This window comes from Agrilus planipennis, unplaced genomic scaffold (assembly GCF_000699045.2).
Source record: "Agrilus planipennis isolate EAB-ADULT unplaced genomic scaffold, Apla_2.0 scaffold230, whole genome shotgun sequence".
Classification (NCBI taxonomy): Eukaryota; Metazoa; Arthropoda; class Insecta; order Coleoptera; family Buprestidae; genus Agrilus; species Agrilus planipennis.
The window spans coordinates 45,233-69,724 of NW_020438941.1; the positions used below are offsets into that span (position 1 = coordinate 45,233).

The 24,492-nt window shown below is 32.6% G+C and overlaps 2 protein-coding genes across 3 annotated transcripts; one reads left to right on the top strand and one right to left on the bottom strand.

Moving 5' to 3' along the window:
• The first annotated feature begins 10,134 nt into the window (after positions 1-10,134).
• LOC108740497 lies at positions 10,135-13,829 on the top strand. 2 transcript variants are annotated; one of them, XM_018474823.1, is made up of 7 exons: positions 10,135-10,320; positions 10,374-10,532; positions 11,294-11,646; positions 11,707-11,819; positions 12,728-13,016; positions 13,089-13,239; positions 13,301-13,829. In XM_018474823.1, the coding sequence occupies exons 1-7, from the start codon at positions 10,309-10,311 to the stop codon at positions 13,454-13,456; spliced, it is 1,233 nt and encodes a 410-aa protein (XP_018330325.1). In that variant the 5' UTR covers positions 10,135-10,308; the 3' UTR covers positions 13,457-13,829. The 2 variants fall into 2 exon arrangements, with proteins under 2 accessions (XP_018330325.1, XP_018330326.1); XM_018474824.1 differs by having other exon boundaries at positions 10,143-10,320; positions 12,764-13,016; positions 13,301-13,826.
• Positions 13,830-16,828: 2,999 nt separating this feature from the next.
• On the bottom strand, positions 16,829-23,646 carry LOC112904464 (BMP-binding endothelial regulator protein-like). The gene is made up of 2 exons (XM_025974561.1): positions 22,754-23,646; positions 16,829-19,247 (listed from the first exon to the last, which is right to left on the bottom strand). The coding sequence occupies exons 1-2, from the start codon at positions 22,854-22,856 to the stop codon at positions 18,328-18,330; spliced, it is 1,023 nt and encodes a 340-aa protein (XP_025830346.1). The 5' UTR covers positions 22,857-23,646; the 3' UTR covers positions 16,829-18,327.
• Positions 23,647-24,492: the final 846 nt, after the last annotated feature.

The window sequence follows — 24,492 nt, forward strand, 5'->3', positions numbered from 1 at the left end:
CACCCCGATAGCCACATTTACTTCATATTTACGAAAAATTTACTATTCGTATCATCACGACATGTGTAAAGGTTGCTCACCTTGTGAACGTAAAAATTTGTAACATATTGTCTGCATTTCATGAGTCAAACGAATACTAAACACGAAGACAACTTTTCGTAAATTGAATTACTTTCGTAATTTACGTAAAATAGACATACCATTTAAGACATTGAAATGAAGAAACCTATGAGGCACATATGAGGGCAAGATTTACTGTACTACATGCAGCAATGTTTCTCATCATATTTAGATAAATTTTAACTCATGATATGATGGTAAATAATTGACGGTAAAAAAATTGAAAGGTATATACATATTTGAAAATAATTAATTAATATTTTTTAATCGTACACATCATTTTGCTAAAATGCTTATTTCAAAGTATTTATAATGAATTGTATTTACAATTGTATGTAATATTTTATACAATTCATTATATATTGTTTGAAATAAATTAGCAAACTGTATACAATTAAAATATTTTAATCAATTATTTTCGTATTTATTGGTATTACGTTATACAGTAGCTACATACATATACAAAAAAAATATTGTAGAATTAATGTTTTATATAAATTCCTTTTACATTTTTAAAGTATATTATGAAATTATATGAAACATATTATACCTATGGTTTTAACAAAAAGAATATAAAAATGATTAATTTATAAAAAATATGTTTATATAAATCTATGTATATATATAAAGGTTATATATTAATTTTTGGTATATCATATTCACTGTCACTGTTTTTCTGTGTTCATTTTCTTTGAAGTGATATAAAATTGCCCAAATCTTCTGACAAAACTTACTCCATGTTTGACAATGATTTTAACATCTTCTCTTCAAAAGTACGAGGATGTTGTATTATTATTAATGTTTTCCTGGATTCTGGATTATATGTGGTTGATAATATCCAGCTTCTCTACTGAATATATATTTGTTAGATCTTCATAGACTAGGTCTTGATTACTTGAATTATTAGCTTGCATTAGTGATGCTTTTGAAAAGCTATACTAACGCTTTAACAAAATTCCAGAGTCTTATGTTTAATAATAACTAAAAGAAAAGATTATTTTATAACATGAAGTTATTATTGAGACGATATACCTAATGTATGTATTTTGTAACTCACATTTTTGAAAACTGTAACTTATTGGATAACAACCAACACTTTTTAAATTTCCGTGACAACTTATTGCGTTAAAGTGTAACCGAAAACTGATGACTGAAGAACAAAATTGTCTTTATGTCTGTAAATTCGAGAAATTAACCCGGCGGTCTGTCTGTCGGTTGTTCAAGTCAGACGTTTTATTTTATTTAATTTACCAAAAGTTTACAACAAATTTACAATTTATGTGATGTAAATTTGGTGTAAAGATTTAATAATTAAAATCACTTTTTTTTCTTCATAAATATTATGGCATGTTTATGCAATTTTGTGTATAATCGTAATAATTCATTTTTTTGCATAAACTTTTCTTCATGTAATGTCGTCATCAAATTACAGATAATTTTTGTAAATGTATGAATACATGAAATATCGTTCATATGACGTTATATTGCGCTCATACTTATTTAGAAAGAAATATAGTAAATATGACAGCTATTTTACGTAAATAGTTTGTCGCAAAAATTCAACAACTGGTTTACTGATTTTTAATTCCTAAATTTGATCATTTATTTACTAGGTAGTATATATTTTTATTCATTGAATGCAGAACATATGTTTCAAATTTGATCCAAATTTGTTTTCAAAATCGTCTGATCCATTCATGATCATCACGAGTGGCTATCGGGGCTGCTTGGAGTATAACTAGTGCCTCTTCTTCCTAACGAAATTAATAGTGCCGTTGCCTTTTCTGAATTGATCCATTCGTTTGCTTCTGGTCCTGTTCCAAACTGCTTCAATTAAACGGACCACGAGACCTTGTACTGGGATTTTCAACTCTTGTATTAGACGGCAGTTTTTACCTTCCAATTCCTTTCCTCTATTTTCTTTTCTATCTCGATTCTGATGTTGTTTATCTTTTCCTTCATGTACGTATTTATGCTTATTGTACGTTCTTTATTTCTGTTTTCATTTTTTCTTGACTCATTTTCATGTCATATTGCACTGCCTTTAATTCTTGTTCCATTTCTTCCTGACCCTTTTTTCGTATCTTCTTGCCTTGATTTTCAATTTAATTTCTTACACCAACTGTCCTAATCAAACAGCTTCCTCGGTATTACCAAATTTATTGAATTATTCCTTCTTAAACAATACCACTATTAGTTGCTGTAGACTTTCGTGGCCGAAGTCAATATGGACATTGTAGTAATAGTTTTCCGGTCTTGTTGACCATGGTCTAGGTTGGTTGATAATTCTACCAGACGTTTCGTCATCAACTATGGATTACACTTTCAGTGGCGTGGTCGAAGTACTCTACGCAGAGGCGGGTTTGCGTACACTTGTGGTTGTTTGTGTGGTCGAAATACTCTGCTTGGCGTCTCGTCGGCAAGTAGTCGGAGTCTGCGCACTAGGTTGACGGCGGCTTCTAATTGGTCGCGAGGTTCGCTTCGTTGTGGGCCAATGGCGCCTATATTTTGTCTTTGCTTTCCTTCTTATTAAAATATGGAGAATGTAAAAATTTCAATGGTTTCCATGTACACCCTTGAAAAATAAGAGCGTATCTTATTTAAAACTGTCGTTTGGTGGAACATGATGGCATGATGTGTTAAAGTTAAGGTGTGTTCGCCAACAGCGAACTTTTCAAATTGTCCCAAACGGCAGTTTCGTTCGGCCAGTCTGTGCTGATTATGCGCTTTGTGGTTCCAATATAGATTTGACCACAAGAACAAGAAATTTTGTAAATTCCGCTTGTTTTGAGAGTATCTATGGTATCTACAATTTTTGTGTTGTTTTGTAGATGGTTTTCATATTGTGTTTCCCTAGGACTTTACCTATACGGTCTGTAACAAGTTGAAAAGTTCGCTATTCGCCATGTTCGACAAAACAGTTTTAGTTAGAACACACTCTTATTTTATTATTTTTCAAATCTAAACAGGGAAGTCATTGAGAATTTTAAATACCCTCAGAACTTTAATAAGAATGAATAAGATCTAAAATTACCAAAAATCTGGTGTAACATCCTACAGAGAAGACAAAATCTAAACAACGCCATTAGCCCACAACGAAGCAATCCAAGCAACTAATGAGAAACCACCGTCGACCTGGTGGATATGAATAACACCGCCACGCGCAGGCTCCGAATCATGTAATTCAAAAATTAACCGACAAATCAGTCAACTCGAACTATGGCTCAGAAGATGATGCATAATACCTAATCCAAATAGAACACAACTGACATTATTCAGACACCCTACTCTAACTATCAAAGAATCCCTTTCAACGGACCATATGAACGTCAGTTTACTAAATACTCCACTAACACTTCAGAGAGAAATAAAGTACTTAGGCACCACTCTAACACGCACAATGAACCCACACACAGATATTAAAAACACACTCAACAGAGTACGAAAGCGCGCTAATTTAATGTCATTATAAACGGTCGCATAAAAACATGCTACACAAACACACTTTTTGATATATATAAAACATTCGTAAGACTTCTCACAGACTATCGGGCAATATCGTTAATCACAGCTACACCGGGACTCATACATAGCATCCTTACTACCGACAGACGCATATTACGTAAAATCGCGAGATTAGATAGATTTTTTCCTTCCAACACCTTATACGACAACATCAAAATTACATCGATTTCCTTACGCATCAACATCCTACAAACCAAATTCACAAAACGAGCCATAGATAACGAAAATCCCATCACAACAAAAACCCTATCCAACAAACCCCGAAGAATCACAGGCAAACCCAAAAACAAAATCCCCTTCGCTCCCGCCAAACTATTGGCAATCACTCCCGACCTTCCTGACGAATTCCCCGATTACCTAGAAAACCTACCCATTCCCCTCCAATAACAAACACACACTCACATATATTCATACACACACACAGATACACATACAGACCGACAATTACTAAATACACAATCACTGAATATAGAAAACACACGACTGAAGAAGACCTGAATTCATGGATCCTATAACGGCCTGAGGTAAAGGGGTTTTTGTCGGTAGGTCCGAGGACACCTTCCTCGGGAATCCGACACTACCCAGTCGTACGGATGGCTGGATGTCATTTGAAAATTTCTCTTCTTTCACGAAAACAAAAAAAAAGTAGACTCCGACTAGTTGCCGACGAGACACGAAGCAGAGTACTTCGACCACGCAGACAACCATAAGTCTATGCAAAGCCGCCGCTGAGTAGACTACCCCGACCACGCATCCGACAGTAAGCCACTGAAGGTGTCATCCATAGTTAATGACGAAATGTCTGGTAGAATTATCTCCATATAGCATCACTATTATTACTTAATTATTAACTTACCACTATAGTGCACACTTTGCTGCTTCTTCGCTTTTTCTACTTCGCTAACTATATCACTCGAACTCGTACTAACTAACTTTTCGACCTCGTGGCAACTATTTGTAGGGGCTGGCCATGTTCTAGAATGATACAGAATGTGACGTCTAGAAATTCTGGTTTTCTTTGTCACTTGTCACCATGAATGTTCGATTGCCGACACATTGGCAATATATACACTTAACATCTACCTTAAAAATAAGTAAGTAAACTGTTGAAATGAAAATCGTTAATCCTGAAATATGAAAATTAAAATGCTTGTCATACTTTTAAAAGGCCTTTTTTATCTTTTGCGTCCGAATATCGAAATCCTCCAACCTGCTCGACTCCTCACACTCACTACCTTTAAAGAGGTTGGGGAAGATCGTCCGCACAAAAGGCCTTTCTCCTGCTCGTGGTTGAACTACTAGCCTATAGACACAAAATATGTGTGACTTATACAATAACATTCATTTAAAAAGAAATACTTAAACCCTGTTTACCACAATATCATATCCCATCTATTGAGTCGTGCGCCTACAGAATTAAAATATGACTGACATAGACAATTATTTTTACTTTACAAAAACCACTTACGGAATTCTATCTACCAGCACTGCCTGTGGAATTTTCCCACCAACTCCACCGCTGTCATTGATTTTTAAAGTATTATTAAAGTTTTAGTTAATCAAACTTTTAAAAGATCACCTTCTATAACAGGGGCGGTCAGTCCAGATAATATTGCGGTCTACTTCGACAAGAAATTATAATTCCGCGTGCCGCACATAAAATTATGTATCTCCATATTATATTTAGACCCACTAGGTATAGCCTTTTTTTGTGAAGCAAAAAATTTAAACATAATGAATTACTAGATTTTTTCCTAAGGAACACTTAAATCTTCTTCGATAAAAATTAAAAAGCCGATATTTTAGGAAATAACGGTCGAATATTTTCTATTTGTGGTTTTCTTAGAATGATAGAACGAGGAATAATAACTAATGTAATTTTCAACTTTTAATAAACAACATACACTAAAACTAACACCGAAGGAACACTTAAATCTTCTTCGATAAAAATTAAAAAGCCGATATTTTAGGAAATAACGGTCGAATATTTTCTATTTGTGGTTTTCTTAGAATGATAGAACGAGGAATAATAACTAATGTAATTTTCAACTTTTAATAAACAACATACACTAAAACTAACACCGAAAAAATACTTAAAGATAAACTACAACGAATGAACTAAAAAGATGATTGATGCTTGAACTTAATGCTTGAACGTAATGGGCTTATTACATAGAAAAAATGCTTAAATATACAACAAAATATAGGGGGTAGAGGTAAGTTAGTTGGGTGTTTTTGACCTTAAGCTATGGTTAGTGATTATGTGACTACAATCACAAAATTGTTTGTGGATGGGAAGATCATCGACCCATCTGGTGACAAACGCGAAGGGACGTTACCTGCCGAGGAAAAACCTACATAATATGATAATAAAGTTCCTTTGCTGCAGGCACGTATTTCCAAGTTTATGAATTGCGCTCCAACAGATGCTTTTACTAACAAATTTGATACTGAATACCTTCAAATATAGGTTTACGTCAGCGAATATTTGAAGCATATTTTAAACAATCGCGATTACGGAGTAAAACAGATTTTTCGGTTTTGTATGATAAAAATTAAAAAACGCAGTCGCGCGCTTACAACGTAAGAAATAACTTCTGTAAAGTGTGTACTACATGCCGTTGTACTGTATTTAATTTTCAAAATGCACTGATCTTCCTTACAAGTCGGTGCTCAAAAACTGTTGAGTTTGTTGCGCGAGAAATATCAGGTTATCGGCGGACAATGGACACTACATTCAATAATTTCGAACTGCCTAATTTTCAAGAAATATACTGAAACCTATTAAGACGGGAACACGTTTACCCCTTGATCATACACAGGATGCCGTCGTGTTCGCGGATACTGATTTTTCGGGACACTATTTTTAAGGCCCGGTGGATATGTATGTTTACGTGTGTCTTGAAGTCCATTTCGTTGCGAGACGCGTTTGGACGATGATAATTTGCACTGATAACGGCATTAACTTGGTTGGTGCAGATAATACTTTCGGAAAAATTAAACGAAATGTTATTTTGAGTTACGCTTTTATTGAACGAATCAAATGGATATTTAACCAACCCACGGCTGAGTGGTGGGGCGGTGTTTGGTAAAAAGTGCCTCGAACTTACGTAGTGTTTTGAGTCGTGCAACACTCTGCTTTGATGGCCTGTTGATCCTCATCTGTGAGTGTGAAACCATTATTAATTCCAGGTCACTTACCTATTCATTCAGGGATCCTTCAGAGTTGATAGCATTAATACTTGAAATGTTTTTGCAGCGATAGGTAGCTGCAGGAATGTCGGACTGCTCCTTGAATGTGTAACCACCACAAGGCAATCAGGGGGCGATAGATACTGTTTCAAGGTCCAAACGAATGATGCGAAATTTGAATTAGTTCCTACCTGTGAATGTGCGGTAGTGACCGTTACCTTCGTAACTAATAAGGTCAAACTGCTGTGTAGCAGTAGTCTGTGACGTTAGCACATTTTTCTTAGAATGCTCTTCATAGACAACAAATGCATTTGCTGCTTAGTTGATGAACCATGAAGCAACTTACATTTTATGAATTGTGCGAAATAAAATGAGAACACCTTTTTAACCCGAACACAAAACAATTTATTTTAACTTTTGATGATTATACAAAAGAAAGCAGGAACGACCGGACAAAGGTTTTAGCACGTGTCGGCACTATGGCGGCAAACGGGAGAATTATAAATTCAACATAGTCTCTCTCATCACTCACGTAGTAATCGAAATTTATACCTTCTGGTAAATTTCGAATTTTAATACAATTAATTACACCACTTGTAAAGAACATTAAAGTGAAACTATACATATTCCCATCCCATAAAATCAAACGATACGTTTTATCACACTCTTATACTTACGTGGCAATTTCTGACGACCATCAATGGTACCTACAAATCTCAAGTTTGTAAATAAGTATTCGTCAAGAAAACCTCACATTACTTCAAACCGCACGACTTCAAGATGTGAGAAAGTCTATGCGTTGTCTACCCAATTTACTTCTGATGAAAAATTTATACTTTTAAAGCTACAGAGGAACCAATTCATCAAGTCAATGCTTTCACATGACTGGTAGCATCTAAAAACCCGTTAAACTTAACTTATAAATGTAAAGGATAACCAATCAAAAAATCAACAATTTAAGAGACGTCCTTAAAATGACCGAAGAATGAATGTGTTATTTCGATAACAACGAGCAACAAGCAAAATAAAATAGTTAATGTTACGGTAGTTACTGCATAAATACTTCAAAATAGCTGCAAACAAATAATGCGTGCTCTAGACCAGATGTAAGATGATTCCATTGATCTCAGCTATCTGAAAAGAGAGAACCTTCCGCTTCTACAAAGCAAACTATCTAACCTCCAACAAAAAATTAAGGAAGAATCAACTAGAGTTTTCACTACTGTCCGCTCCCAATGGTGTTTTTTACTGCCAACAACTTTATTTGGAACTGCAGTAACTATTTCCTATTGCTATCCAAAATCCCTTAAATTCGTATGGTCAAGAATAAACTGTCAATCGAGTAGAAATGAAGAACAAACTTTACCGACTTTTGTAAATACCCCTAAATTGGAAATAATTTTCATGGAAAATTTAACAACGGACGAAAAAATAAGACCAAAATTACTACGAATATTCATGTCACCCACCATTCCGGATACAAAGTGATAGGAAAAATTTATAATTAAAAAATACATTTTTCTCTTAATGGGGAAGGTGTTAGTACTTTACGAGACGGGAGTCCCGGTGGATTACAAGAGGAACGTGGTAATAAACAAACCTAAAATGAGAGGCGCGAATAGGTGCGAGACATTTAGCACAATAAGTTACAAAGATAGAAGAGTGATGCTTAGTGTGTATAAAGGGCTACAGGCAGTTATAGAGCTGGAACAACAACATAGAGAAGTAAATATTAGGAAGAAAGAATCTATGGGAATATCATTAAAAAAATGACAACTGTAGGGATAAATACACAGGAACAAAAGGGTAGTGTGTTTAGATTAGCAGATGATATAGCAGTATCAGCAACAAGGAGTTAGAGATAGTTTTAAATAAAATGGAAGTGGTATCGACAAAACAGTATTTGCTGCGAATTTTGGCCCAGATACCGGGAGTAGTTCGAATTATACGAAAAGCATTGGTAATGTAACTCACCACCAACTGACGGTTGAATAACAACCCTACTAGAACGCACTATCACATTACTACTTGTCCTTATTGTAACAGTCTTTTATGAAATGGTCACTAAATAAATAAACTAATACTCACAAAAACGTAAATTTCACAATAATCTAAAGAGAACTGAACAACGTTTTAGAAACTGAGAAATTATTTGTATTTATTCAAGCAGGGCAATTATACGAGGTTATATCAATATATAGCATTTTACATTTAAATAAAACAAAATCACCAACACAGTTCTTCTGGACTCATCCTTGTATTACTCCAAGTGGGGTTAATAAGCCCTGTCAGGAAAATCTAACGCCAGAATGAGCAATTTAACACATGTGAGTGATCAAAATAGGTACGTATATTATCTCAATTGTTACAGCTACAACACATACATTTGTTTGTGACACTTCCACTTTGACAGCTCTCTACGCGGACGACATCTCCCTCATAAACTCCGCCCAAGCCATTCTCCAATGCACAGGGAGAATTAATAAGTTTCTGCCTCTGCTCCTACACTGGTACCGAAAATGGAAACTCTCCATTAACGAGACCAAATCAGAAGCAATTTTCTTCATCATCGTCAACAAGCATCCCATCAAATGGAGCAGCTCCGTCACCTATCTAGGCGTCGTCTTCGACAGATGTCTAAACTGGCGGCACCATATTAAAGCGACCCGTAACAAGGCTCTGGATGCATTCATCGCACTTGAACCTTTTTTCCGTAATAACACCATCTCCCAACAGACCAAAATCCTTTACATTTATGGAAAAACAAATTACAAAAATACAGAACAAGCCTTTGATACCAGAGTATTTTATGTTTGCATTCTGTTCTCGAACGTCGGAGATTTAATGTAGTGGTGTTGACGAAACAATTATTTGTGTATATTTCTTTAAATTGTATACATTGTACTTGCATGCTCTTACTCCTTTGTCGCCTACTTGTACATATGCGTTTGATTTTATATGGACCCTTAATATAATAAAAGGAGCTTTTTAATTCTTCCGCCCTAGCTGAGAATTCAGGATGATCTTTCATGAAAACCTTGCCACCAATTATAATCTTTTATAATTGTTTACCAAATATACAGAGACATGTAGACCGCTCCATGGTGCTAAATCAGGTTTCAACCCGATTTCTTTTTTGGGATGAGGAAGTCCAAATACTTAAAACAGTTGTTACAGACGAATTCTATCATTATTAGTACAAGTGTTATTTAAATCAAAATTTTTAATTTTCTTTTTAAAATAACACTTGATTTCATCCAAATTTTATATTCTTACAAACCATGATTGGGTGATTCGTATCATTAAACCTTGCTTCACAAATTAATATTGATCATGCAAATAAAACTTTGGTAAATTTCATGTCGTCGCCTAGAAACGATTTCTAACAACGTTACGAATTTTTAGAGTCAAATACAAAGAAACTTTTATGTCTGTCTTGAGTCATGAAAACAAATTTAATTAAATACGCCAATGTCAAAAGAAGTAAGACTAATCTCAGTTTTTAAGTTCATAACATTATTTACAATTATTTCTAGGATGACGTATTGGAATTAAAGAACCAAATTCTAAATTTAAAAAAAGAGAATGGTTGCATAAAATCAGAAAATAGCCTTTTGAAAGTTAGAATACGAAAACTACATGAAGAAATTCAAAAGAAAAACAAACAAGCTGAGACATTAATTAATCCTACAAAGGTAATAAAAATAGATGCTCGACTATGTAAAAAATTAAAGTTTCAGCAAAAATTTTAGTGAAAATAATTCCTTGTGCTGTTTCTATTTAGATACTACCGCTTGAGAGTTAGTATTAAAGATACAGGAGTCCTCAACAACTTTTTTGGAGGATACCGAATTATATAAATTAATTTACAGAAAATTTAAATCAACTTTCGGTCGGTATATAAATCAAATTTTGGTCAATATTTTATTACCAAAAGGGGCAATTCAAAATACTAATGGTCAGTGTAAAAATATCAAACGATCAGTTTAAAACATTAAATGGTGAGGAAAAAGATACTAAGCAGTCAGCATAAGAATTCCAAACGGTCAGTATCTTTATAAATTAATTAGCTAATAGCTAAATCAAACACTTACTGTCTACGTTAGATGAGTTTGCTTTTTGGTTAGGTTAAATTTAAATATTGGCCACTTCAGTTTGAATACTAACTATATATTTAAATATTGATCTTTCATATTTAAATACTGACCAAATGGATTTAAATCTGACCAAAGGGAGTTAGATACTGATCATATGGATTTAACCACTGACCCTTCATAGTATTTAAATACTTACTGACCAAAAAAGAATAAAATATTGACCAGTGAAACAGTAAAACGTACAAAAACAAAAGTTGGATTCCGGCATTCTTTTTAAAAATACGATTTGTTCAGCAACTGTGTGATATTCCCTTTTTATTTAACTTATATATTACATAAATGACTGTTTCTTGTGACAGAATGCTCATATAAGGAGGATGATTTCCGAAAAAGGAGTTTCAATCATATTACGTCTCAAGGAGGAGAACTTGAAACTACAAAAAATGTTACTTGAAAAAGAACTTACTATAAAACGGCTTCAGAATGATTTAAAAATAAGAAGAACTTATGGCTTAAAACCAGCTAATAATTGTGGTATGTCAGTGAATATATCTCAAAGACCTAATGAAATGGAACTATCTAAAAATGTCAATATCCCTGTACCTTCATTTAAATCTCAAGAAATAGGTAAACCTCCAAGAAAGAGAAAAAATGGTATTTTGAAGAATACTGATGAAGCAAAGCACCCACCAACTATCGATGTTACGCACAAGTAAGCTGTTTCTTCACAATTATATCGGCGTTTCTGTAATAGTATAACTATTTACTATAGGATAAGAACAGAGGAAGCGATTTCTCCAAGTACATGCTCGCTGTCTGATAATTCGGAAGCATATACATCACAGAAACATATGCTTTTGGCAAATATTCTAAGAGATTTTGAAGGTAATTGTTGAGATCCGTCAAATAGGCATAACCATTTGGCGGCATAACTTGCAACTTAAAGGTGGCCCAAATTTAGATGGATATATTGTGCGTGAATGGTGAAATTGTTAAATTAAAATAACACAACGCTTTCAATAAATTATAAGTGTCTTCATAATGGAGTGCGCAGTGTTCTCGCTGCTGTGCGAAATTGAATAAAAAGTTAGTAAAATGTTGTAATACTACCTCCAACAATATTTTTGAACTGTTTTGCCATTACTTTCCTATGAAAACCAGCCATTTTGTATAGGATATAAAAATTATACATAACTATTTTTAAAAAATTAATAAAAAGTGAACTTGAAGCTAGTACAAAAGCAATAAACACCCGCTTATAAAAGAAGTAATGTGTATAATGAAAATTTGTTCACAAGTATAATTATTTCTGCCTACGTATATTTCCAATGTTTACCTAAACCTACTTCGCATGTACACATCATTCATATAATAGTACCACTTTTAGAGTTTCATAAGTCACCTTACCATTAATTTCATGTAAATATGACAGTTGTAAACGATTAGCAACACTAGGTTCACTATCGGATCTTTTTTTTTTTTATACTTTATAATATCACTAACATTCACCTTCAACAAAATTCCCTTTTCAGGGTTTGTGTCGGCCCAATCACATATTATACCAATACTAGTAGTATTATTTTAAAAAATGTACAGTTGTACGGTACGGTGTAGAGACTATGAAGAAGTTTTACTCATCTCATGCTATTTAGGCTCCTCCCATTTAAGGGAACCCAATGCAATTAAAAAATTCACACCATGCCACTGTGACTTCATTTTCTAAAATATTATGTTCTTTTTCGATAAATACGTAGAATGTCTAACTTTAACACGTTAGAAAATTGAATTTGTAGGTATTGTTTTGAAGAAGCAGTCTTTTTTTCATTTAGAAAGCAATATAGACGGAGGAACCACTACATTCAGATCGACAGCGAATACACAAAACATTCAGGGCGACCAAGCAGAAAATCTGTATGAATTAGATATTTTTGATACATCATGTGGCAATTCTCATGAAGAAATAAAGCAGCTTCAATTTAGCTTTATGGAAATGCTAAGTGAAATAAAGAATTTAAAATTAACAATGGCACAACTAATGGAAATTCAGAAAAGCAACGACAAAGATGAAGAATCAAAACGAAGGTAGGTTCCTACCTCCACAATAGATTTACTTCCTTTTCTTGAAGATACTTTTTAGTTGCTTATATTTTTTAGCGAAATTTCTGAACATTGTGAAAAAGAATCATTCGCAAATATCACACAAAACAATAAAAAATGCTTTTCTGGTCAAAGCACGTTACAGCCTTTCCATCAACGTATTACTGAAGAAAAATATACTCAGCATGCTACAGTTGCGACTGATGAAGTAAATACCTTTAAAAATACTTAAAAATTAAACTACTGGTTTCATTTGAATAAATTTTTAGGGTGAAACTTCTCGTATAGGGATGGAAACAAACAACGAACGAAACAATGACACTGACTTTGAAACGGAACGTCTAAAAAAATATCATAAATTACTTTACAATATCAAGGAAAGTTCTGAATCTTTACTCGCAAACGATACCAATGAAGATACCTAACAATAAGTAATTAAGTAACCATTACCAATGTTGTTATTTTAATTTTTTAAATGGACGGGTGATTGAACTATTTTGTAAGTTCATGTACCATTCGTTTCTTTATTGCTATGTACGAACTGCGGGGATAGTTCCTTAAGATAATTATAAGTTATGGACGATTGGAAACTGATTCACAATGGGAAATTCTTTATTAGTATTTTCTCTATCATTCAAAACAGTTTTGCTTTTTCATTTTTTGCTAATCACATTTGTCATAATGAATTTAAACATTTCTTACCTTTTTAAAACACCACTTCAGTCCTCCATGCATGCTTGGTAACAATATTGTACTAACTTTCAATAAAGTGTAGTGTTTGAAAAAAATTTTTATTTTCACACCAAAGATTAACGATCAATGATAATCCAAAAATGCGATACTAATACCAACAAAAAATTACACTTCCAAATCGAAACTCAAGATCAAGATTTATTGAATCTGCCACACTAAGGGTACGACTTGTCAATTTTCGCGCAAGACCAAACACATATACCTACATACATATCTTAATTTCTATTTCTGGAAGGGCAGAAAAGAGTATTTTATAAGCCAACAATAAAGTATAGTCTTTTGGTGTAAAGACATATCAAGGTAGGGTTTTAGTCAATAGTCCTTATTCTGTAATGTTAGGTGTGAAAGTGGTAGGTTAACTCTTCATTGTCATTATCCTTTGACTTTGATTCTACACTATAAATATTTTGCAATTGTTCAATGAAGAAAATAATAAATATTGTAGGTATGCAACATCAACTTGAAATCACTTTTCGATTTTGACCTAACACAAATTTCCTCAAATTAATGAGGAAAATATTTTTGTTGCTGTTGTCACATTGGTGCGTAAAGTCAAAAGTCCCGGGTTCGATTCCCGGTGGGGGGTGATAACAGCAACAAAAATATGTTCCTCATTAATTTGAGGAAATTTGTGGTAGGTCAAAATCGAAAAGTGATTTCAAGTTGATGTTACATATTGACCACTATTAGTAATTTAAAACAAAGTCTTAAATAAAAATTGTGTTATTAAAATAGATGAGTAAATAGGTGTAAGTGTACATACATACATATAATTTATTTATTTACCTTTTATGTAGCAATTTGCTAAACAAATTTTATTTATAAATTAATATAATAACTAAAAACTAATCTACTGATACTTTTACATAACATAAAAGAAAAACATATTAATTTTTTCAGTCGTATATTTAATTTTTGATCATTTTTAGCATAACACATTTCTTTTGCGTAGTTATTATATATACAAAAGTTATTGTACACAGCATTTATTTTGTGAATGTCAAAATTTAACTTACTGAAATTCTTATTTCATTAAACAAATATCGTATAATATAAATAACAGCACGACAACGTGATGTACAAAATAATTACTTACACTTTTTGTTATATTGCACGAACAGGAGTTGGATGAAATTACCTACTTACACAGGGTTCTTCAAACTGAGTGGTGCATTAGACTTTTTAGGGAAACTAAGCGTGTAAGATATCTGAACATATTTGACAGTAGGGGTTATCGAGGATGATCTTTTTAACTAAAATGATTTTACCTGTTGACCGTTTCCGGTTGTACCGGAAGTTGATGCCGCTTTGTTGTTTTAAATGGAATGCTACATTTTTTACGACGAATTCGCATGAAACACAAAATTTTACGATGAATGAGATAATTTAATTTATAGAAAAAAAATCGCAACCGCAAGCTAATTTTTAAAAAATCATAACTTCCACAAGAAATGACTTAGAGTGTTGACAATTGACAGCTACCGCAAATGATAATGAGAATCTTATCTTTCGTTTATCCATTGACGGAATTTGGTTTTTTCCAAGCATCGAATACCACTTGTAAACATTTTTGTTTTTTTGATCATTTGGAAGAATATTATGGAAGCATAATATGCATTCCTATAAATTTATCAAATCTTTTATGCCAAAGTTAGAGAAATTATCTATTTTAGATAAAAATCCAAATTTATTCAAAAATTTTCAAATAAAGCAATATAAAACACCCACTCCAATCGAAAGAGGATAAAAAGAGGTATCGAATGACATAATAAATATGGTAGATGTCATTTGAAAAAACGAAGTTATGTACGTGTTTGAAGTTCCTAAACTTTTTTTGTGTACGCCCAGTATAAATTATGAAACCCAGTTTTGTTTTAACATTAACCACAAGTTATTTTTAATTTTTTATAAATTGAGTTGCCTTAAAATTTTGTGTTTTATATGAATTCGTCGTAAAAAATGTACCATTCCATTTAAAACAACAAAGTCGGCATTAACTTCCGGTATAACTGGAAACGGTCGACAGGTAAATTTATTTTAGTTAAAAAGATCATCCTCGATAACCTCTACTACCAATTTTTGAGATCTCTTACACGCTTAATTAACGTAAGACGTCTAATGTACCACTTAGTTTGAATAACCCTGTATATTATGTGTCATGTATTATAAATCTTAGGTAATTATACTAGATTCCACTAAGTATTATTTTAAAACATTTAAGATATATAACTATTATGCTTTATTTAAGAAATAATTTATTGAATCGAACGTTCCACAAATGATGAAGAAATAAAACATGATATTTTATTTAAGTGAAAGCACAACAGATAAGTATATTCATTAGTAGATTATTTTCTTTTAAATTAACTTACCCACTCAAAAGTCAGATAAGGAAAATAAAGAACAAGAATATTTTCTACGACATTGTTCTAATGAAGTATTTACAACAAATAGATGTAAAAAAATAAAAAATACATTCACACAACATATAGGAACAAATTATTCTTAAATTAACAGGAATCAGGTGCAAAGGGACACTTTTGTAGAGATGTGTACCTCGCTTACTAGATATATAAACGTAACAAAACGTTTTCTATAAAATTCAAAACCTTCAATGTTTTTTTCTTTTACATTTTCTTATACAATCAAAATTTGATTAAGTACTTCTTTTTTTTCTAGCGATTGTAAATATGCATTTTGCTCATGCAAACGTTCATTTAGACCCATTTAATTAGCTAATTTATTGTATGAATACAAGTAGGTACAACACACTTTAGAAAGCATTTAAATGCAACGGTAATGGCCCGCTTTAAAGCATTCAAAATAATAAAATGCTTTTTGTGGTAGTAATAACGCTGAGAATGCTGAGAGTATGTACCTATGTAGCTAATAAATTGTATGTAACGATAATAAATAAATAAGCGATGACCACAAACAATTACAATAATAATAAGTTAACAGTACATTTTGGTTTTACCTTCTGAAATTCGTTAAATCAATTTGTTGTCCGTAGCTATCTATAAATGGTTTAGCATTTATGTTAGTTTTATGTTAAAATTTACAAAAATAGTAGGCATTGTGGAATACTAAAACGTATATACTAAAAATTGTTTGTAGTAAACAATTTACAGACCCTGTAAATCAGGAAAAGTCTTTGGTCAAACAAAACAGAATTGTAAAGTAGGTACCTAATAATTGTAAAACGTAATTACTTGAAAGAGATTCTTTTAAAAGTTATCCCAAGAGGTTGCAATTACAAAAATTAAAGTGAAACCTATACCTGCACTCATATATTTATTTTTCATAAATCAATTACTTAAAAGCTTTAATTAATAATAAAATTTTCGTTGTGCTATAGTATTAGGACGGAATTGGAGAGTCCGCAAATGATTTGACAGAAAATAATAATTATTGTGTGTAATTGTAAATATATAAAAAATAAAATAAATGCCAAAATATTTTTCGAAAGGTTGAATATATATGTGCTTTAACAAAATTATCGAAAAGATAGGTTAACAATTTACATACACACTCATTTGTAGATTACTCAAACTACCTATATTTTGGAAATTTTGCTATTCTCTTTATCTTCACTGTCGAATAATGAGTAAATACTGAATTAGAAAAAAATTACACAATGCACAGTAATTTATAATTAAACGGTAACAGGTTCCCTTCTCTATGTATAAAACAAATGACTCGAATATTTTTTTTTAAATGCATCCGCTCGGGTTGTTTCGTACAACTAAATTATCTTCGAAAATTCCTTAAATCACATCACAAAGAATATAAATACAAAAAAAATAAAAAAATAGAGAAGAAACGTCACGGGAGATTGTATTCGGTTATCTTTAAGTGTTCACCAACTGATTCACCAATTTCTACCATTTTTATAGTTATCAGGAAATGCGTAATTTTATATTGTAGGCGATAATACTATAACAATGTGAATATGCTATCAGAGAATCTCATTAATTCCTAATTCAGTTAAATTTGAGTTAAGTTTCTTAGTAAAATTGTGGAAATAGAATTGAAATTATTTCTCATTAGTAAAAATTATAGAAAAAATGTATAAGTATAAATACTTGTACTACAACCTGCTTCTTTGTAACATAAAAATGACAGATGTTAGTTCATTGTGGGTATATGAGATCTGAAATGAAATAAAGTTTATTTATACCATTGACACCTTTTTGAGCGAAGTTTTGTAATATTCGAAATAAAGTACGTAAACATACATTTTGTTTTCCTTTTTGAAATATTCTCTAAATTCATTTGAAAAGAACATTCATAATTGCTGTAGAGAGCAATATATTTATTTCATAGCGAAACACGCAGTCAACGAATCCTCTTTTCAAGCAATCTTACTGAAAAAAGCCGAAATTGAAATTTCACTTTGGCTTTCTTATCTGCTCGAATAAAAAGGAAATTATCATTTTGAATTATTAGAATCTCGGTATCAAAAGCATATAATAACCATTTTAGTCGATTGTCTAAAATACTGATGTCTGTATTATGACTAGTTCTGAGATTGGTACCGTAGTTAATTTAACGGTATTGGAGATCTACCACTTTTTGTTCTATTTTGTTTATTCATTACCCTCAGTATTTTGCTGATGTCTTCTTGGGAAAACATTGAGTTAGAAATGGGTTTCTTCCGTCGCGCTTTGTTTATGTTGATACAAAAGCTATCCTTTTTCCAATTGTCAACATCCACTCCCAACCTGCCGCATTCTCTAGAATAAGCCATTAAGCTTTCGCAGTAGCATTTTCCATTGGGACAGTCGCACATATCTGACTTGCAAGCGTTGTAGTACTTGTTTGAATTCAGCTTCGAATCGCATCCATTAAAAACTTTGGTGCTTAAGAGATGCTTACAATGATTTCTGTCTGCATTCCTTATTTTACATTGTCGTAATGGTGTTAGTTGTGCAGATTGTTTTATACAAGACTTCGGTCCAACACACCAAGACGAGGCAAATGAAATAGCATCGGTATCCCTTACGACTACACCTCTTCGAAGTTTAAAGTCGTCTTTGACATTGGAATTGAAATTACCACAGAGACCGCAGAGTTTGTTTTTGAATTCCGGTGGGACCGTTACTTCTAGAAAACTTTTGCCGTTCCACACAATAACAACTTTGCTTGAAAGGGTTACTTCTAAGACGTCTAGACGTTTTTCTATTTTAACAGATCCCTCAATTTTAAAAGGAAACTTTACCAAGTCACCATTAACTTTACATTTGAAATTCTGAGCTAAATTGATGCGAATGCTATTTGACTTAATGGTTATTCTTCTTGTATTCACAGATCTTTTATTATGGACGTTTGTGATTCTAACGGAGAAAATATGGGAGCGACAGTCGGATACGAACTGATATTTTCCCAACCCTCCAAAATTATATATTTTACCATCGAAAGTTTTATAATGAGAATTTCCAAAAGCCATGCACACTCCTTCATCTGGAAATTAGATTAATCTGCGTTAAAAAAGTCCATAGAAAAAGTTCTTTAGGATTTTAGTTAGTTTCCACTAATAGCGGAAAAATAAGAACTACCAGAAACTTCGAAAAATTTATTTTACGAATAGTCTGTTATTTAAGATTTCTCTGGGAACATACCTAATGATTATTCATTATCTCGAAAATCAAAAGCAGGATGTAGTTGTAATCGCTTTTGGTCTAGCTACATGTGGCAAGCTGCACATATTTGCATTCTTTTGTACGAAGATTTAATTATGGTACATATTTCTACTAAAACAAACGTAAACTACCTACGCATTATTAAAAAGCTTTTTATTTTTATCACATGGGAATTTCTTTATAACGTGTAAAATAAAAAAATACACTTTGTAGGCCGTTCTAAATTTGTTTGTTGACAAGTTGAAAATGTAGACCTGACTTAAAAATCTGATTCTTCTTGTGATACACAAGATACTGCAGTAATGCGTACTTCAAAATTCCTGCTTTACATTTGTTTTATAACAACTGTTGATCTTGATATTTATGTATAATACACTCTTACCCAAATTAACTGAATGATGAACAATTTTTTTTAACACATTTTATATAAGTACTGCAACTACAAGTATTTAATAATGCTAGGTATACGAAAAATTGTACGTATATTGTTATCATTCAACAATAAAGTTAATTTAGTATCGTAGATTTTCAAGCTTTATGGTATCATAAGTTTTATTTAAACGTTATCTTTCGTGTATGTTTAAAAGAAAGAAAAGTCAAATGATAATTGAAAATGATCAATGTATGATTAACAAGTATGTTTATTAATTAGCTAGGTATATAGCTAATGTAATGCTTACACAATAAACTACCCAACTAAATTAACGCACAACTAGAACAGTAACATAAATTCAAAGTTTAATTTCTTGTAAGTCATGATAGTATGATTATTTAGTAACGTCAATGTACTTATAATTTTTTAAATTTCGGTTTTGGCCACATATGAAGCGTATGAATGATGGTAGGATTTTACTTGAAATTTGAAACATCCTGTTAAAAACGAACAGTTAAAACAGCCTGGAACTATTAACATGATGCTGTACTTGTTTTCCGAATATTACCAGGTGTACAAGCTTAAATCCGCTGTTTGCTCATAAATGGTGTCAGTGAGCATATCAAGCTGATATGTACACGCCATATTTTTTTTTTTAGAGTACGACATCTGTCAACAATAGTCCGTTCACATTATCATCAATTTCACACAAAAGATACTTTTTCTTTTAGGTAATCATGTCTAGTTTTGTGTCAAAAAAAAGCATTTGCGGGAAGCTCTACTTTTCTGCTTCAATTTGAAGAAATCAGCCGCTGAATCGCATCGAATGCCTGTGGAGGCCTACGGTGACAATACTTTATCGGAAACAACGTGCCGAGATTGGTTTCGTCAATTCAAAAATGGCAATTTCGATTTGAGCGACAAGGAGTGTGAAAATCGGCCCAGGAAATTTGAGGACCACGAATTGAAGGCACTGTTGGACGAGGACGATACCCAATCACATAAAATGCTTGCCGAGCAATTAGGTGTTTCTCAACAAGCTATTTTTATGCGTCTACAGACTATGGGTAAGGTTCAAAGGGTCGGAAAATAGGTACCGCTTGAATTGAATGATAAGCAGATGCAGCGACGCCAAAACACATGTTAAATATTACTTGCCAGACACAAGAGAAAGATGTTTTTGTATTAGATTGTGACTGACGATGAAAAGTGGATATATTTTGAGAATCCTAAACGAAGAAAATCGTGGGTTGATCCCAGCCAACCATCAACATCATTCCCAAGACCAAATCGCTTCGGACGGAAGCCGATGCTGTGCGTTGTGGGATCAGCGGGGTATAATCTACTATGAACTATTGAAACCTGGTGAAACTGTCGATGCCCACCGTTACCACCAACAACTGATGAAATTGCACCGTGCTCTGCGTGAAAAAAGGCCCGAATATGAGCAAAGCTGATTTTCCTCCATGACAATGCTCCGTCCCACTCGTCAAAAAAGCCCAAAACTATTTAGAGAAGCTTAACTGGGGTGCTGCCCCACCCCTCTTATTCACCAGACCTGGTCCCTTCCGACTATTATTTGTTTGGCTCAATAGGCCACTGGCTCGCTGAGCAGCACTTCGATTCATACGGCGACGTCTGAAAATGGCTTAATGAGTAGTTTGCCTCGAAAGAAGAAAACTTCTTTTGGCGTGGAATCCACAAATTACCCGAAAGATATAAGAAATGTATCGAAAGCACTGGACAGTATTTTGAATAAATTTGAATTTGCTTTTTATAAAAAAAGGCGTTTTTCTTAAAAAAACAAACTTAAAGCGGATTTAAGCTTGTATACCTATGTATGTTGTCTGATTCAGTCATTAACAATAAGAAGAAAGCATAATAAAAGGTTTCTACCTCGTTACAAATCGTTCTGTTAACGAGTGCACAAACTGTTTTATGCCTGATGTAAGTAGCTACAGCTTAAGCTTAATTGTTGGGTATCTGTTTTATTAATACACATGGTAACACCAATAAAAAAGCAAAATGTTTGGAAAATATATATAGATCCCAGCTCGTTTAACAGTAGTATCCCGTAAGGTACCTACTGGAAATATTAGTTAAAAAGCCTATCGGTTTACGAAAAAATTATCTTTAAATTAATGTCACTTTTCTAGTGGTGCGTTAATTTTGACTAGTAGAGTATAGGCTTACTAAGCAACTTTGGTGCCGACACTCTGTAAAAAAAAGAACGCAGGCGGGTCAATTGTTGCGTTGTCGGATGCAATTCTTGAAGGGTTAAAAGTGCTCATTTGAGTTTATATGGCGTTCCGAACGAGCCATGGGAAATAGAAAGAGGAAATAACATGGTTCGCTAGTGTGCTCTATCTGAGCTGTTTTTATTAGTGAAGTTCGCAAACCCTCGGAACCAACAAAATGTCCAAAGACATATAGTTTACATTTTCGAGGGAGCAGAAAAACGGAAGATCCACGAGAAACTATCTTAATCCCTTAATTTTTCCTGGGATCTGTGACGGGAAGCATTCAACAACAGCATCGGAATCAAAAAACCGGTACCAAGAGTTTCTCAAAGAAAATTTCCTTTGATGAAAAATCTTATTATTTTGACGTTTCATAATTAACGTGAAAATTTTATAAAAATTTCGGCCCTTCGAAAAAAGATATTTGCAACTAAAATGTACTTTTTGGAAATTATTTTTAAGAATCAAACTCATTTTTCGATCATGTTTTTAAGGAGTAAAAGAAAAAGTGATTATGCAAAATCATTTCAAATAAAATAATTTATTGCTTAACAGCATATGCCTTTACCGTTTGTTGATTCTCGCAAATATGAGAAACCGCTCCGACGAGATGCGATCGTTCCGAAATATCGACGCTAATATATATTTAGTCTATATTGAAAACAAACATAGGTAAAACAGTAGGTCAAATATTATGATCGAAATTGCACCTACTTTCAACACATTTTCCACAACATTCTCCTGCCGTTTGAACATATTTTGATCCTGGAGGACAAGCCATGGTGATGTTGCACCTAGTCCGTGCACAACTCTGCATCCCTTGGACACATTTACAAGAACTGCACGCATTTAATTTCCACGATTGGCCATCCTGCCTGACAAAAATAGCTTACGTCATATTTAGAAAAAATATTTATTACCTACTGCAAATAGGTACTTAAATATTTAATGTTTTTCTTAAAACCAAAAATTACTTTCTGTATTTAAGAATGACTGACGTTTTTAGTTATTGATATCTACCTACAAAATTATAAGTGAGACACTCTAAGTAGCGAGACATTTTAAATACATAATATAAAATTATATATCTACTAGAGTTTTCAAGTAAGTACGTACGATACATGTAATTATTACGATGATTTTTGCGTGATTTCTTTTATAAAATATGTTCTATCAACTAATTTGTTATATATCGTTATCTATAAATGTCTACTGTTAACTGTACTAATTTATTGGATAACAAAATTGGTAAAAAAAACATTAACTGAACATTACTTAATATTAATCAAACTGCTTCTAGAAATAACATCAATTTGATTGGTGACTAGCTGTAAGTCTCGATATGCTGAAGACTGATAATATCGAAAATACGATCTACATCTGGTGATTTCGATAAATTGCTAGCCGAGAATTTATTGTCGTTTATTTAAGCAGGTTTATTTAAGTAAATTCTAGTAGTAAGCTAAAAAAAAAAGTTCTTATCGAAACCACTAGACGGAGTCTTGATAAATTACAGTTTACTGCTACATGGCAATATATTAGCAGTTATCATTCAGCAAGCGTACCGCCAAATTAATAAAATTCCTAAATTAATGATTTAAACAAAAGGAACAGTAAGTTTTATTTTTATTGCGAATTTTCTACGAGGTTAAATACAATAAATTATAATTCGGGCAACCTCTATTATTTGTTTAAATATTTGCACATAAGTGTGTATCGTACACATACATATGGTTATCCATGAAGAGTTAGAAATGTATATTCCTAAATTTATTAAAAAAAATAAGCATGCTAGAAACGAGACGAAATATAGATTAAGTACGTCCTTGCGAGTGAGCATTTCTCTTTATTGACTAACAGATGTTTGATTATTTAGGCTTTATAATTAGATGCAATTTCAATGTTATGTCTTACGTTGCTTTACTCATTTAAATAATGAATATTGATTATAAATTGAAAAATTGTGACTAGCGTATGCATATTAATTAAATAACTTGTCAAAGATTAAAGAAGTATTAAAACAAATTTAAATTACATCATTTCGAAATAAATTAGAGACTTTCAAAAAGTCTAACGAAAAAGTTGATAATTAGTAAATATTTTTTTTTATACTGACAATAGGTACGTGAGGTATTGGTTGGATATATTATTAGAGTTCTTCCAAAATTAGTCTTCCATGGTTAGTTTCATCAAAGAACATAAATGTATCATCATCATTATCATAAGGTCTTCAGACCTAAGAATGGTTTGACACCCACATCCACTTTTTCCTATCCTGAGCTAATCTGCGCATTCCCTAAGACCATCCCACATCCTTAACTATCTGCGAACAGTAATGTAATTTACGTCTACCTCTACTCGTCTTAACTCCCGTTTCTGCCTCTAATATGCCCCTGACTAGCCATTAATGCCTACCAACATATCTCGTCTATTTTTCGTCAAGTTTCATAGAG